At 42.9% G+C, this 15,043-nt stretch overlaps 2 protein-coding genes across 2 annotated transcripts in view; one reads left to right on the forward strand and one right to left on the reverse strand.

Moving 5' to 3' along the window:
• Positions 1-15,043, forward strand: part of LOC309337240 (vespryn-like) — a 411,113-nt gene that overhangs the window by 202,291 nt on the left and 193,779 nt on the right. The window lies entirely within an intron of this gene.
• On the reverse strand, positions 6,756-14,560 carry LOC309336703 (vomeronasal type-2 receptor 26-like). The gene is made up of 6 exons (XM_081852897.1): positions 14,375-14,560; positions 13,371-13,662; positions 11,859-12,077; positions 8,376-8,606; positions 8,036-8,162; positions 6,756-7,719 (listed from the first exon to the last, which is right to left on the reverse strand). The coding sequence occupies exons 1-6, from the start codon at positions 14,557-14,559 to the stop codon at positions 6,827-6,829; spliced, it is 1,947 nt and encodes a 648-aa protein (XP_081709023.1). The 5' UTR covers position 14,560; the 3' UTR covers positions 6,756-6,826.

The raw sequence follows: 15,043 nt of genomic DNA on the forward strand, positions 1-15,043 counted from the left end.
ATGGTTGAAATCAGGTTGGAAAGAGCAGAGTCACCTCCTTCTAGAATGGCCAGCTGTGCATTCTGTCTTTCACAGATGTAGTTTGGAACATTCTTCTGCCCACCAGACAGCAGGTCTAGCACAGCTTCATAAGCCATTCTTCCTTTGAAATAGCTCTCATAGAGATTGTAGCCCAGAGTGATGTTGGGAAGGAGCCTGGGATTCCGACTGATCTCTTGAATGGCAAACAAGAAGGGCAGGATGTGCCAATACCTCAAAGGTTCCGGACTGCAGTAAAATAGAGGTCATCAGATTTTTCATTCTGCAGTCAGTGAAAGAATGTTAAAGTTTGTGCATCTTTTCATATAAGAGCAATGATAACGAGTAGAAATATATGAATTTTGCTAGCTCGGAGTTTATGTGCTTTCAGTTCATTTGGAAATGGGTGTTGGCAACAGGATTTTTCTCCCCAAGAAAAGGGAACATTTTCCCTCAAAGACCTGCGCTGGCTGTCAAGCCCTATTTTGTGTTTGGGGTTTGATATACAAAGCCTTAGATGGCTTCAGAGCTGCTTAGCCAAAAGACCATCTCTCCCCATGTCATGCTGCCTACAATGCCAGTTCTGTTGGGGAGACACTGCTAGATGTTTCATCCTTGACAGAAGTTCAGAGGCCTGTAAACTAATGCAAGTAAAACAAGTGTACAATGTAAGTCACTGCACAAGCACATACAGAAACACGTCATTCCACTATTCCAAATTGCTTCCCCTCCTTTTTTTTTTGCTATATCTACACTATAATTAATTCTGGAATAGTATATCCCCCACAATTCTCTTTCTTTTAAAAAGCTGGGGAACAATGTTCAGTTTCATGTTGGAGCCAGCTGCAAACAACAACAGCACCTTAGCCATATCTCATAGCCCAGTGGGCAGCTACACTGCAGACAGAGGGGGAAGCAGCACCTGGTGTTTCATAGCTAGGCAGCTGCACAAGAGATGTCTGGCTGTGCACTAAATTTCCCTGTGCACCAGGAAGCCAAGTGAGGACATCTTTGAGGTACAATTGATGAGGGAAAGACACCAGGAAAATGGGAGAGCATGGAATCACAGTTAAAAGTAGCAGTAGTAAATCATTCTCCACTTGGTGACATACATTACACCAGAAACAGATGGAGACTTGGAGAAATCACGCAGGTAGTCATTAGTAATGCCTACAGCTAAGACACCAGTGATGAGGTGGTCTCCTGGCCTATAATTATTAAGTGTGTCGTTTCGATCATTTATCACACCAAACTGGCATTTCCCCTTCAGCATCCCACAGGATGGATGGGGCATCAGTAGCAAAAGAATTAGGGAGAGTATGATCATTTCATCTGCTGCTGCTGCTGCAGTCCCTTCTGCCCTGACTGCTCTCAGCTGCAGATCTGCTGTAGTGCCTTTTTAATCCAGATGGAAGTCCAGCTGTGGATTCTAATCAAGGAGCTCATATTTAAACCTCACCTCCGCCTAGTCCCTGCCTGCCCTGAATTGGAGCCCAGGCTCTCAGGGGCCCCAGAGATATTAATGCACCAACCTTTCCACATACAAAGTTTTTACATGTTGTTCTTCCTTCTGACTTCTTTGTTATTAGTTTCAGAGATAATATTTGGACAACATCCCTGAGCTTCTCAGAAGGAAAAAAGTAAAATTAATTACAATAGTTTTGATAATGATCATGGGCAGACTACACAGCAAAGTCTTGCTTCTCGCTGCGGCAGGTGTATAGCTGGGGAAAAGATGTTGATGAGACACTGCGGTGTGGCTTTGTGCACTGTCTACTTTCACAGCTCAAATCCCTGAGGTTGGAAGGGATGTTTGATCCTCCATTGCATTAGGAAGGATTCAGATTTACAAAACACGCACTTGTTCTTTCTAAACTTTATGAAGGTTAAGGGGTGATATGATAGCCATGTTCAAATATATAAAAGGATGTCACATAGAGGAGGGAGAAAGGTTGTTTTCTGCTGCTCCAGAGAAGCGGACACGGAGCAATGGATCCAAACTACAAGAAAAAAGATTCCACCTAAACATTAGGAAGAACTTCATGACAGTAAGAGCTGTTTGACAGTGGAATTTGCTGCCAAGGAGTGTGGTGGAGTCTCCTTCTTTGGAGGTCTTTAAGCAGAGGCTTGACAACCATATGTCAGGAGTGCTCTGATGGTGTTTCCTGCTTGGCAGGGGGTTGGACTCAATGGCCCTTGTGGTCTCTTCCAACTCTATGATTCTATGATTCTATGAACTTAACAAGCGGTCACATAGGATGTCAAAACAGCCCAAAGTTTCCTAGAACTTCTTAGAATGCCAGATAGTCTTTTCCAATCCTATTACTCGCGATACTTTTGTACAAAATAATAATAATAATAATAATAATAATAATAATAATAATAATGATAATAGGATAATAGGTATTGCAATGGAGTCACAATTGCTCAGTTCTTAGGGCACAGTTTTTGTATGCAAAAAGTTCCTGAGGTCCAGCTCCGAGGGCCTTCTGGCAGTTTCCTTCTTGCGAGAAATGAGGTTACAGGGAACCAGACAGAGGGCATTCTTGGTAGTGGCGCCCGCCCTGTGGAATGCCCTCCCATCAGATGTCAAGAAAATAAATAACTATCTGACTTTTAGAAGACATCTGAAGGCAATCCTGTTTAGGGAAGTTTTTAATGTTTGATGTTTTATTGTGTTTTTAATATTCTGTTGAGAGCCGCTCTGAGTGGCTAGGGGAACCCAGCCAGATGGATGTGGTATGTATGTATATATGTATGTACGTAAAGGTAAAGGGACCCCTGACCATTAGGTCCAGTTGTGACCGACTCTGGGGTTGCAGTGCTCATCTCGCTTTATTGGCCCAGGGAGCCGGCATACAGCTTCCAGGTCATGTGGCCAGCATGACCAAGCAACTTCTGGCAAACCAGAGCAGCACACAGAAACACCGTTTACCTTCCTGCTGGAATGGTACCTATTTATCTACTTGCACTTTGATGTGCTTTCAAACTGCTAGGTTGGCAGGAGCTGGGACTGAGCAACGGAAGCTCACACCGTCGTGCGGATTCGAACTGCCAACCTTCTGATCGGCAAGCCCTAGGCTCTGTGATTTAACCCCCAGCGCCACCCGTGTCCCACATGTGCTGCCTTTGAGACTTTCAGCACATTCCTTGAATGGGCCACTTGCCATACAATGGGCTCCAGCGCTGTGTGTATCATTATCTCGATGATTTCCTCTTTATGGCCCCACCTTCTTCCCCACCCTTGTCAACAGCTCATGGATGGTTTTGCCACCATGACACAGGAATTGGGGTCCCTCTGGCCTTGGAATAAACTGAAGGCCCGGTTATTAAACTGATCTATCTCAGCATTGAATTAGATTTGGTGACACAGGCTTTCCGTCTTCTGCGGGATAAAGTAGCAACCCTGCGAGAGGTTATTAGGCAGCACCTACATCTTTAAAAGGTGACGTTATGCCAAGTCCAGTCACTTCTTGGTCACCTGAACTTTTCTTGCAGGGTGATAGCTCCAGGAAGAGCCTTCTATGCACATCTTGCACGGCTAACATTGAACTTGCATTTATCTCATCACAGGGTCTGCCTGGGTAAGGCAGTCAAAGCAGATTTGGCAGTGTAGCTCAAATTCCTTTTGGAATACAACGGCATTTCTCTTTCATAGGATATTCTTGCCACTCAGCATGACCTCCAGGTGCAATCCAACTCGGCAGGTTCCCTTGGTTTCGAGGTCTATTTTAGAGGAAGGTGGTACGCAGAGCATTGGCAGGGTGCTGCTATCACCCCCGATTTACTTTCCTTGAATTTTTTCCTATTGTGGTTGCCATTCAGTGATGAGCCGAGGTTTATAAGAATCATCGGATAAGATTCTGGTTGGACAGGCAGGCCGTGGTCAATGTTATCAACCGGCAATCAACACGCTCGGACCTAGTATTGGGGCTTCTGTGTGTGTTTGTGCTCCTTTGCTTGCAGGCCAACTTTTCCTTCACCGCCAGTTTCATCCCTGGGTTGGAGGACAGCAATGCTTATGCCCTGTCTTGCTTCTAGATGGAACTCTTCCATGCCCTGGCTCCAGAGGCTTATCAGGACCCAAACCCTTTCCCAGACCATCTTTGGAATCTTGGCAGCACAAAGTGATCCATGGAGTAATGGCTTCTGTATCGCCATCCACATTTTGATATTATAAAAAGGCCTGGGAAGAATTTGTGACCTTCACTTCCAGCCACACACTTCCAGCTTTGAACAGGGGTCTTATGCTGCAGTTTGGTGCCATGTGTGCCCGGTCCACCCCCTCAGCACCAAGAGAGGGGCAGGTTCTGCAATATCTTGCCCATCGTAGATCCATGGGCAACGCAGCCAAGACCTTGATGGTCCAAGCAGCCAGTATTGCTTTCTTTTCCAAATGCTTATTCTCCACTGACCCATGCTTGGGTTTCTTAGCTAAGAAGGCAATGGAAGGATGGCATAGACTGAACCCTCCAGCTCCTGATTAGCACAGCCTCATAACCTTCAACATCTTAAAGCAAATTTGGAGATTATCATTGATTTGCTGATCCTGTTTAGAGTATAGACCAGTGATGGTGAACCTTTCAGAGACCAAGTGCCCAAACTGCAACCCGAAACCCACTTATTTATCACAAAGTGCCAACATGGCATTTTCACCTGTATATTTTTATGACTGCTATTGTATTAAATAATCCTTCATAAAAGTTACTGCATTACAGTGGTACCTCGGGTTACATACGCTTCAGGTTACGGACTCTGCTAACCCAGAAATAGTACCTCGGGTTAAGAACTTTGCTTCAGGATGAGAACAGAAATCGTGTTCCGGTGGCACGGCGGCAGCGGGAGGCCCTATTAGCTAAAGTGGTGCTTCAGGTTAAGAACAGTTTCAGGTTAAGAACGGACCTCCAGAACAAATTAAATACTTAACCCGAGGTACCACTGTACATTCTTCATTAAATTATCTTTCCATTAATATATAATTTTATGGTATTATAACTGAGTGCTTATTTTCTTAAAAAATGTTTAGGGGTACTCTCATTTCAACTCAAGAAGATCACCACTGGGGGGAAATAAATACAGTTCAAATCGGGGGAAAGAAATAAGTGAATTTCTTCTCCCATTAAATTCACAAAATGTTATGGGGTATGCGTCCCCCTGTGTCCCCACAGAACGAAAGCACTGGTATTACTCCAAATCAAAGTGGTGTTATGAGCCATCAAACCTCAGAAATACTTTTTTTTCCAGAAGGTTCCACAATTTTGGCCACTATTGTACACTGGAGGGCTGTAGTAAGAGCCACACTCTCCCAATTTTTAATTTGAGATAATAATATGTGTGTGCGCACATACAAATAAATATAAATAAATAAACCCAGCCAGATGGGTGCGGTATAAATGATATATTATTATTATTATTTGCCATCTCTTCGGCTGCCGTTTGATCACAGTCTCCATGGCATGAATTTTTCTTTTGGCTTCTGTGAGAAAGCCCAGCGAACATGTAAACCCAGCAGCCCCTTCTTAGGTTGCCGTCTTTATATGCTTACTGACATGGGAGTTAAGCCCTACTGAACTAAAGGCTGCTTACTCCCGAGTAGGAAAAACAGACTGGTGGGAGGCCCTGGCACATCAAAAGTCAATGCCTGCTCAGCCCCTCAGTGCTCACCAGGCCCTGTGGCCGCAGACTTTGGAAGGTGCTACAGCCCTGCTGGGGTGATGGCGTGCGTGCCCAAAGAGAGGGCTCTGGATGCCCTTTCTGGTTCGCCACCACTGGGATAGGTCATTTATCAGGAAAGCAGAAACACTTGAGCTAATGGAGTGATCTCCTTAGTGCTGTTTTCATTTCCACCCTAAGATCAGATCCTTCAAAACCGTATGGGCATTAGTTGAATAAAACCCAATTTTGTTTTTTTAATGCAATTTTTATTAAATTTTTCTAATATGCATTTTAATATATTCATTTAGACATCCTTAAATCAATGACTTCCCTTCTTTTTCTATGGTTCATTTTGCATATCATAAATCACTGCATACTTTAGATGAGCTAAACAATTTCCTCTGAATTACACCCAACAAAAAGGATTTCATTCCCAGCTTCCAGAAATAAAACACAAAGAAGCCCAGAAACAGAACTATTTAATTTATAATGGGACCAATAAGAATGTGCAAATCTTTCCTTCCAATAATCCACAAGACTGTTTGAAGAAGCTGAGTTCTACTTGATAGCTTCCTTCTTTGGTGGGGACCTCACTCTTTTTCCATTTTTGGGTAGCAAAACATGGACCGCAATAGTTGGCACCTGGGAATTTTCCTCTGAATTATATCCAACAAAAAGGATTCTGGTTTTTTTGGAAAGGTACTTCTAAACATTTCCCCCCAATTCATTATAAATCATTTCCCAGCACTCTTTTGTACTTTGAGAAGTCTACAACATATGATAATACATACTCTAACCTCATTACATCTCCAGCACTTATCTGATTAGGACTTACACATTTTAGCAAGTCTACTTGGAGTTAAATACCATCGATAAATCATTTTCAGGTAGTTCTCCTTCAAGGAATAACATGGAAAACCCAGTAATGTTAACATGATTCTACTTAGATTCAGATTGCAAAAACTGGGATTGCAAATCTTTAAAGAAAAGGTCCTATGGCCATCCCACCTTCATTATGTTCAGAGACCAGTTTCCTTACTGATTCATGTGGAATAAAGATGTTAGATTGGCATATTGGGAAAGGAACACTCAGTTCACATTCATTGGTTTTATTATTGCAGTGCTATGCCAAAAAAGACTAGATTTTTTAATGTTAAACAATCAGATGCTCCTTTTTATTCAGATCTGGTCTCAGGACAATAATGTAGCACTTGGGGATGAAGATGCAACCCAGTAACCCCGAACTGGAGGCCAAGATAGAGAAGACCTGCACGGCTACCATATATTTCCCCTTGGTGCTCAGGTAGGCTGGCACAAAGGTCACCCAAACACTGCAAAACACCAGCATGCTGAAGGTGATCAGCTGGGCTTCGTTGAAGGCCCCAGGCAGCTTCCTGGCTAGGAAAGCCACCGTGAAGCAGACGGCCGCCAGAAAGCCCATGTAGCCAAGGGCAGAATAAAACATGGCAACAGAGCCTTCGTTACATTGCAGAACGATCTGCCCAGGCTGGGAGTGCATGTCGGAGTCTGGGAAGGGGGGAGACATTCCCAGCCAGACCATGCAGATGCCCCCTTGGACACTGGAAAAAGACAAGACAAGGGAGTTGGCCAAGCTCTTGCCCAGCCATTTCCTCATCTGGCTCCCTGGCTTTGTGGCCATAAACGCCACCACCACCGTGATAGTCTTTGCCAACAGGGAAGACACGGCCACAGAGAAGATGGTGCTGAAGGCAGTTTGTCGGAGAAGGCAGGTCCACTTCTGGGGCCGACCAATGAATAAGAAGGAGGACAAGAAGGAGAGCAGGAGGGAGACGAGGAGCAAGTAGGTGAGGTCCCGGTTGTTGGCCTTGACTATTGGTGTGTCAAAGTATTTAATGAAGATTCCCAAAAGAAAACCAGCAGTGAGGGACAATAGCAGGGCAAAAGAAGCTAGGAGGATCCCCAGAGGTTCTTCATAGGACAAGAAATGTATAATCTTGGGGATACACTGATCTCTGTGTAGATTGGAATTCTGATCATCTGGACATTTGTTGCAATGCTTTGCATCTGAAAAACACAAGAGTGACTTCAGTGCTGCCAATATAAATATTATAGGCATGACATTCGATAGTCTACTACATACCAACTATATTACTCTGTGATTCTTATCTGATTACTGTATTTTGGGTTGTAGGTTTGCCTTGAAGCAATTTTGGGCTATAGTTTGGAGTCAGAATAGAAGTATTAAGGGCCAGCATACCCCATTGAGCTCCTTTAGTGGGGCAAGACCCCCCCCCTCCATAGGTACCAATGCCTGGAATTTGAAAGTGATTTTGTACTATGAAAAGTCAACTGTTTTAAATATCCTTTCAGGGACATTTACCTTCCTGAATGGAGATTGTTCCTTCCATGCATTCAACACAAGCATAGCAGCAGATTGGTTCTCCCTCCTTAATGGCCTTGGCATATCCTGGACGACAGTTTTCAGTACACCTTGAAAGAGGCACGTTCTAGCCAAAACGAGAAAAAGCATCAAGCAGAAGATGTTAGGATTTTGTGGATAGGAGGAGCCATAGAGTACAGGTAGGATTGAATCATACAATGGGGTTAGGACTGCAGCATAAGCTATGCAGGTGTCAGTTTGCTGCCGACTGACCAAGAGCATAGTATTGCTTGGTCTGATGTATCAAAGAGAATAAGTTGTGATTAATTATTTCACTCACCTGATTGAACCATCTGGGCCACACAATGACATTTCGGTCAATGGCAAACTTGATTTTCTCTGGAGATGCTGATCTCTCTACACTCCCAACTTTCAACCCAACAAGGGACTTATTGGGAAACGCCACCCAGTTGACAATGTCAAAGTCAGCTGCCAGCTCCCCATTCTCATCCCAGTAAGCTCCGTCCATGGAAAAGTTGTAAAGGTGGAGGTTTCTTAGGAAAGAGTGCAGCTAAAATGGTACAGGAAAACACACACACAATTAGCAAACGAGGAACAAAGTAGCGTACATGAGCCTTGACCACTAAGAACTCTAGTCTCCCAAGGTGCAGTCCCAGAGACTCAGATGGGACTCTTATTTGGGAAATAGCAGAGCTAGAGTCGTTAATATATTGCATGTTAAAATTAGAATCAGGAATGACAGCTAGTGTGGTTTTAACGTTGTGGTAGGATCAGGGTGTGTGGTCCCATTCTAGAATGGAAGAGCCATCCAAAAAGGGGCACCAGGTGGCAGCCTTTACAACACATTTACTCAATGTCCTTTAAGCATATGGGGTGCAGGCTGAGAAACGAACTCGCCTGTAACTGTACCCCTTCAGCCCGGGAACAGGTAACATGTAGTCAGTGATTTGTCCCGTTTTACCACCTGAGGCAAAACAGGAAGGTGTCCTCCACCTCCACCTGAAGCCTTGCTTCCCAGGGCTGCCTCAAGTCCACCTTCATGGGCGGGGTAGCCCTGTATCTGCCATTTGAAAGAGGAGATTGTGCGCATTTGGGGAAAGTGATTTGGGTGGAGACACTTGGTGGAAGAAGAGTGGAAGCTGGAGGGCTAAGAAGTGCCGAGTGCCTACAGGAAAGGATTTCTCTTTTCACACACATGTTCCAGCATTGCTCTCCAATACTGTTATCAGATGGGAGGAGTAGCATCATCATCATCATCATCATCACCATCATCAAAATAAGAGCAGATCGGCTTTCACTGGAAAAGGGGACGGTGAGAGGCCAGGCACCAAAATGCGTGAGAAGGGAATTAAAAAGGGTCTTTCTGCAATTTGATGATATTGTAACCATGTGGTGCAGTATTGGGTCACCTCTTCATATGGTCTTAATTTTAATTGGCCCTGTTCCTCCTTTAGGAGCTGCTGGTATCCTAAGGTATTCCTATCGTATTTTTCTTTTTAACTGATATTACTTCTAACGATGAAACCCACCAAGGGTTTTTTTCGTTTCTAACAACCTTCTATGTCTCACCTTTACAATATTTAATCAGGATAAAGCAAGAGGATTTGAAAAAGAAGAATCAAAAATTACAAAAAGTATTCTTACAAAACTCGAAAAAGACTATATCCCAAATGTATAATTTATTATTAGAATGGGAGTTAAAGGATGAATAAGTAAAATAAGTTATGACTAAATGGGCATGCAATATAGGTTACGCAATTCAGCTGGACCAATGGGAGAAATTATGGAAATGTGATATTAAATTTATGGCATGTTACACAATCAGAGAAAATTTGGTGAAAATGGTGAACTAAAATTGGCTAAAATTTACAAATTAAAATCAAATACCTGTTGGAGATGCAAGAAAGAAATAGGAACAATGTTTCACATGTGGTGGGAATGCTGACCTATTAAACAATTTTGGAATGATTTCTTCATATAAGAAATCAGAAAGATGTTTAAAATATCTTTCAGTAAAATACTGGAGGCATTCCTTTTAGGTATAATCACAAATGATATTCCTGACAGTCAAAGGAAAGTATTCCTTTATGCAACGACAGCTGCCGGGATGCGTATAGCAAAAAATTGGAAAGGGAGAAAAAGTCCATCAATGAAAGAATGGCAAATTAAATTTTGTGAATATATAAATCTGGCAAGACTCACAGCATTCATAGGAGGAAAATCGGACCAGAAAATATTAATAGAATGGGGATGTGCTAAAGAATATATGAAAAAACATTATTCTAGAGTAAGCATATCAGTATGTATGTAATGAATTATGCTTTACAGGGTTAAAGAAAAAGAAAAATGGTGTAAAAAAGTATAAAGATAGAAGTAATCTACATTAGACACAACAATTTAGAAAGAGTAAAATTTTTGCGGTCTTAGAATAAAGGAAGGAAGTCAATATGTGTATATGTATGTAATGACTAGGTTAGAATGAAGATATGGTTTTATTTGTAGATGTGTGCTTTTCCTTGTTTCTTGTTTTCTTTTTTGTGTTCTGTTTTTCTTTCTTGTTTGTATAGTATTATTTTGGATTCAATGTTTGTAATTTTTGTTGTAATTTTGCATTGAAATTAATAATAATAATAATAATAATAATAATAATAATAATAATTTATTATTTATACCCCGCCCATCTGGCTGGGGCTCCCCAGCCACTCTGGGCAGCTTCCATAAAAACCAAAAATACAGTAAAATATCACACGTTAAAAACTTCCCTGAACAGGGCTGCCTTAAGATGTCTTCTGAATGTCAGGTAGTTGTTTATCGCTTTGACATCTGCTGGAAGGGCGTTCCACAGGGTGGGCGCCACTACCGAGAAGGCCCTCTGCCTGGTTCCCTGTAGCTTTGCTTCTCGCAATGAGGGAACCGCCAGAAAGCCCTCGGCGCTGGACCTCAGCGTCCGGGCAGAATGATGGGGGTGGAGATGCTCCTTCAGGTATACTGGACCGAGGCCGTTTAGGGCTTTAAAGGTCAGCACCAACACTTTGAATTGTGCTCGGAAACGTACTGAAAGGGTCCTGATGGATTAAGTACATGGTTGTAGACAGCTTCATGTCTGAAAAGGAGTTGGCAAAGCACATGTGCTTCTCTCACTGTGCCTCTCAGGAAGCTAGAGGAGAATATACTGTAATTTAGCCAGTCTTGGAGGGGCTCCTCCTGTCTCTTTCCCCTTAGCCCAAAGCAGACACGTCACAGCAAAGTGGGCTTGGGATGGGATGCCCTGAGTGCTGTCCCTGCCTTGGTCTTCCACCCCCTCCCTTGCTTGCCCCTCCCCGCAGCTAAAAAATAATCACTAATCGGATACCCAAGGCAGCAATATCCTCAAACAATTTTGGGCTCGGTATTTCATGGTCTTAGGCATCACACACAGGTTTGCCAAGGAAATATGAGAATTATTTCACTTCCAAATGTTGTAATCCACCCCGTGGTATTTGGGTGCCCCTCCACCTCCTCCTCCTTCTGCTCTCTGGCCCCCTGGACTCTTGCCCAAATAGAAGGTGTCACGGTAAGTACACCTTGTTAGGATAAAAGGAGATGGTGCCAGGAGCCTGGGCAGTGTCCAGTTAAATGTTCACATATAAGTGTGAGGCACTGGGAACTTGACAAAATGGTTTTGTCTCATTTATGGGTTCAGAACATCCCCACCAACCCCACCATGAATATATCCTGAAATCAGAATTTAATTTCTGAATCTCCGTTCAGGGTTGAGAATCAGGGTTGAGAAACCTTTCTCAGGGTTGAGAAAGGATCATACCTGCCATGGTTGTATTCTTTTAAGGTCCATCTTTCTGCTTCCCACCACGGCCACCTGGCTTGGTTTGGATGAGTATACAGCACTCAGGACACTTGCCATGGCCTGGAGAGTGTTGTAAATACTGTAGCCGTCTTGAGACAACATTCTCTCAGTAAATTCTTGTGACATGGTCCCCAGTTCTCCTCTCTCTCTACATCTTTCCTGGACTCTTGCAGAATTCTTTGAAACAGAACACGTAAATGTTATATCTGGAGGCTTCTGGGTTAAAACAGCATTTAGATCCAATGTTTTATATTTTGTCCTCCTCTTTGTCTGGATTAAGAAGGACAAAGAAGCAGGGACAGAGTGGGGATCTCTGTCAGCTGCCAAACTCATACTGAGATCCTGCAAAGCTGTTGTGACCCAAACTTTGCCCACTGTTATTTTAAAGGTATTTTCAAAGTATGTCATATACGCAGCTAGAATTATAGTGGATGGAACATCTGCATGGTAGACGACGACATTGATTTGTCTCTGCATGAGAAAAAATAGCAGGTTCTTTGGATTAGAAATAACAATATCTGTGATACTTTCTGAGAAGGCCACACAAATATCATTCTTTGTGACTGCAGCTGTGAAGGTCCTCATGAACTTTTCTCCCTTGTCATTGTCTGGAGCAATGAGACCGATCCACGTCCATTTGAAATGCAGGAGCAATTTGACCATAGCCAGGTGAGGAGGTTCTTGTTTTGGGACCATCCGATAGGAGAAAGGGAACTGAGTTTTATCAGTTGATGCACGACTAGCAAAACCATAGCTGATCTAGGAGAAAAAGAATTTGTGTTTTTCCCCCCCGTTTTCAGGAGCAAGGGCAAATATGTATTAACCTCAACTGATTAATAATGGGGAACATATTCACCATGATGATTGATTAGGTGTCTGGGAAGTTGAGAGCTCAGATTTATTTTTATGTAGTTAAAAGATTTATGATGGGGTTGTTTAATTTTGGATTTTGCAAGGTAGGCTGTTTTTAATTTGAACGGTATTTGCTTTTTTTGAGAAGCAGATGTAGTGATTTTGTACACTCCTAGGGGGCAAAAAGTTAGTGAAAGAATACTTTGAAATTAATAATAACAAAGGCACAGATATCAAAACAGTCTCAGACACAAGCAAAGCACTTATCAGGGTGTATTTCATAGAACAAAATGCAATACAAAAAAGGAAGAAAGAGCAGAAAAAATTAGAGTTAATAGAAGTTATAAATGGGCCTGCGGAAAATATTCGTGAGAGGAATTGAGGCAATTTATAGGAGGCAAAAGGCCAGACATATCATCAATGGCAGGGTGTCAGGAAACATCGAGATTTCAAAGGGTACAAGTCTTTCCTCATTATTATTTATTATGGTATTGGAAATTTTAATGAGCAAACTTAGAAAAGATGAAAAAATAAAAGAGATTGACGCAACCGGTGGAGAGAAACTGCAGTACAGAAATAGGCTCAGCCCCCAACCCCCCACCTTTCCCCAATTCATACCTGTGGGATTTTATAAATGTTCAGAATGGTTGAAATCAAGCTGGAAACAGCAGAGTCGCCTCCTTCTAGAACAGCCAGCTGTTTATTCTGTCTTTCACAGATGTAGTTTGGAACATTCTTCTGCCCACCAGACAGCAGGTCTAGCACAGCTTCATAAGTCATTATTGCATTAAAATAACTCTCATAGAGGTTGTATCCCAGGGTGATGTTGGGCAGGAGCCTGGGATTCCGACTGATCTCTTGAATGGCAAACAAGAAGGGCAGGATGTGCCAGTAACTTTGATCATATATCCTGCAGCAAAATAGATGTCATCAGATTTTTCATTGTGCATTCAGTGAAAGAGTATTAAAGTTTGTGCATCTTTTCACATTAGAGCATGGATAACTAGGAGAAATATTTGGATTTTACTGTGACAACTCTTGGAAGGCCAGCTCAGAGTTTATGTGCTTTCAGTTCATTTGGAAATGGCTGTTGGCAACAAGATTTTTCTTCCCAAGAAAAGGGAACTCCGGCCCTCAAAGACCTGCACTGGCTGACAATTAATTGTCAAGCCCAATTCTGTGTTTGGGGTTTGATATGCAAAGCCTTAGGTGGCTTCAGAGCTGCTTATCTGAAAGAGCATCTCTACCCATGTCATGCTGTTTATAATGTGAGCTCTGTTGGAGAGACACATGCAGTTTAGTCATGCTGGCCACATGACCCAGAAAGCCTGAAAGCGAGATGAGAGCCAAAGCCCCATAGTTGCCTTTGACTGGAATTAACCATCCAGGGGTCCTTTACCTTTACACTACAGGCAGAGGGGGAAGCAGCGCCTGGTGTTTCATAGCTACGCAGCTGCATGAGAAATTTCTGGCTGTGCACAGATTTCCCTGTGCACCCAGGAATGATGGTACCCCTGAAGCCAATTGAGGACATATTTGAGGTAAAATTTAGCAGGAAAGGGAGAGCATGGAACCACAATGGAAAGTACCAGTAGTAAATCTTTCTCCACATGGCGACATACTTAAAATCAGTAGCAGATGGAGACTTGGAGAAATCATGCAGGGAGGTCACAACAGTGCCTGTAGCTAAGACACCAACAATGAGGTGGTCTCCTGGCCTATAATAATTAAGTGCACCTTTTCGATCATTTATCACACCAAACTGGCATTTCCCCTTCAGCGTTCTACAGGACGAATGGGGCATCATTAGCAAAAGCATTAGGGAGATTATTATCATTTCACTGTTGTCTGCTGCTGTGCTCCCTGACTGCTCTCAGCTGCCGATCGGCTGCAGTGCCTGCTTGATCCAGATGGGAGTCCAGCTGTGGTTTCAGAAATAAAAGAGCTAATATTTACACCTCATCTCCACATAGTCCCTGCCCGCCCTAAATTTAAGCCCAGGCTCTCAGTGGCCCCAGAGATATTAATGCACCAGCCTTTCCACATTGGGTAAACAGAGTTTTTATGTTTTGTTCTTGCTTCTGACTTCTTTGTTATGAGTTTCAGAAATAATATTTAGAAAACTCCCCTGAGCTTTTCCGAAGGAAAAAATAAAATAAAAATCACAATAGTTTTGATAATTATCAGGTGCAGAGTACACAGCAAAGTCTTGCTTCTCTCTGCGGCAGGTGTATAGCTGGGGAAAAGATGTTGATGAGACTCTGCGGTGTGGCTTTGCCACTTTGCTACTT

Source organism: Podarcis erhardii (assembly GCF_964252035.2).
Source record: "Podarcis erhardii genome assembly, chromosome: 2".
Classification (NCBI taxonomy): domain Eukaryota; kingdom Metazoa; phylum Chordata; class Lepidosauria; order Squamata; family Lacertidae; genus Podarcis; species Podarcis erhardii.

What these genes read in the sequence shown, in the direction of transcription:
- LOC309336703 (XM_081852897.1), bottom strand. Translation starts at nt 14,559, where the DNA reads ATGATGCCCCATTCGTCCTGTAGAACGCTGAAGGGGAAATGCCAGTTT. An exon ending in CCATCTGCTACTGATTTTAA is followed by an intron (nt 13,663 to 14,374) that starts GTATGTCGCCAT and finishes ATTTTGCTGCAG; the next exon opens with GATATATGATCAAAGTTACT. An exon ending in AACAATCTCCATTCAGGAAG is followed by an intron (nt 7,720 to 8,035) that starts GTAAATGTCCCT and finishes TGTGTTTTTCAG; the next exon opens with ATGCAAAGCATTGCAACAAA.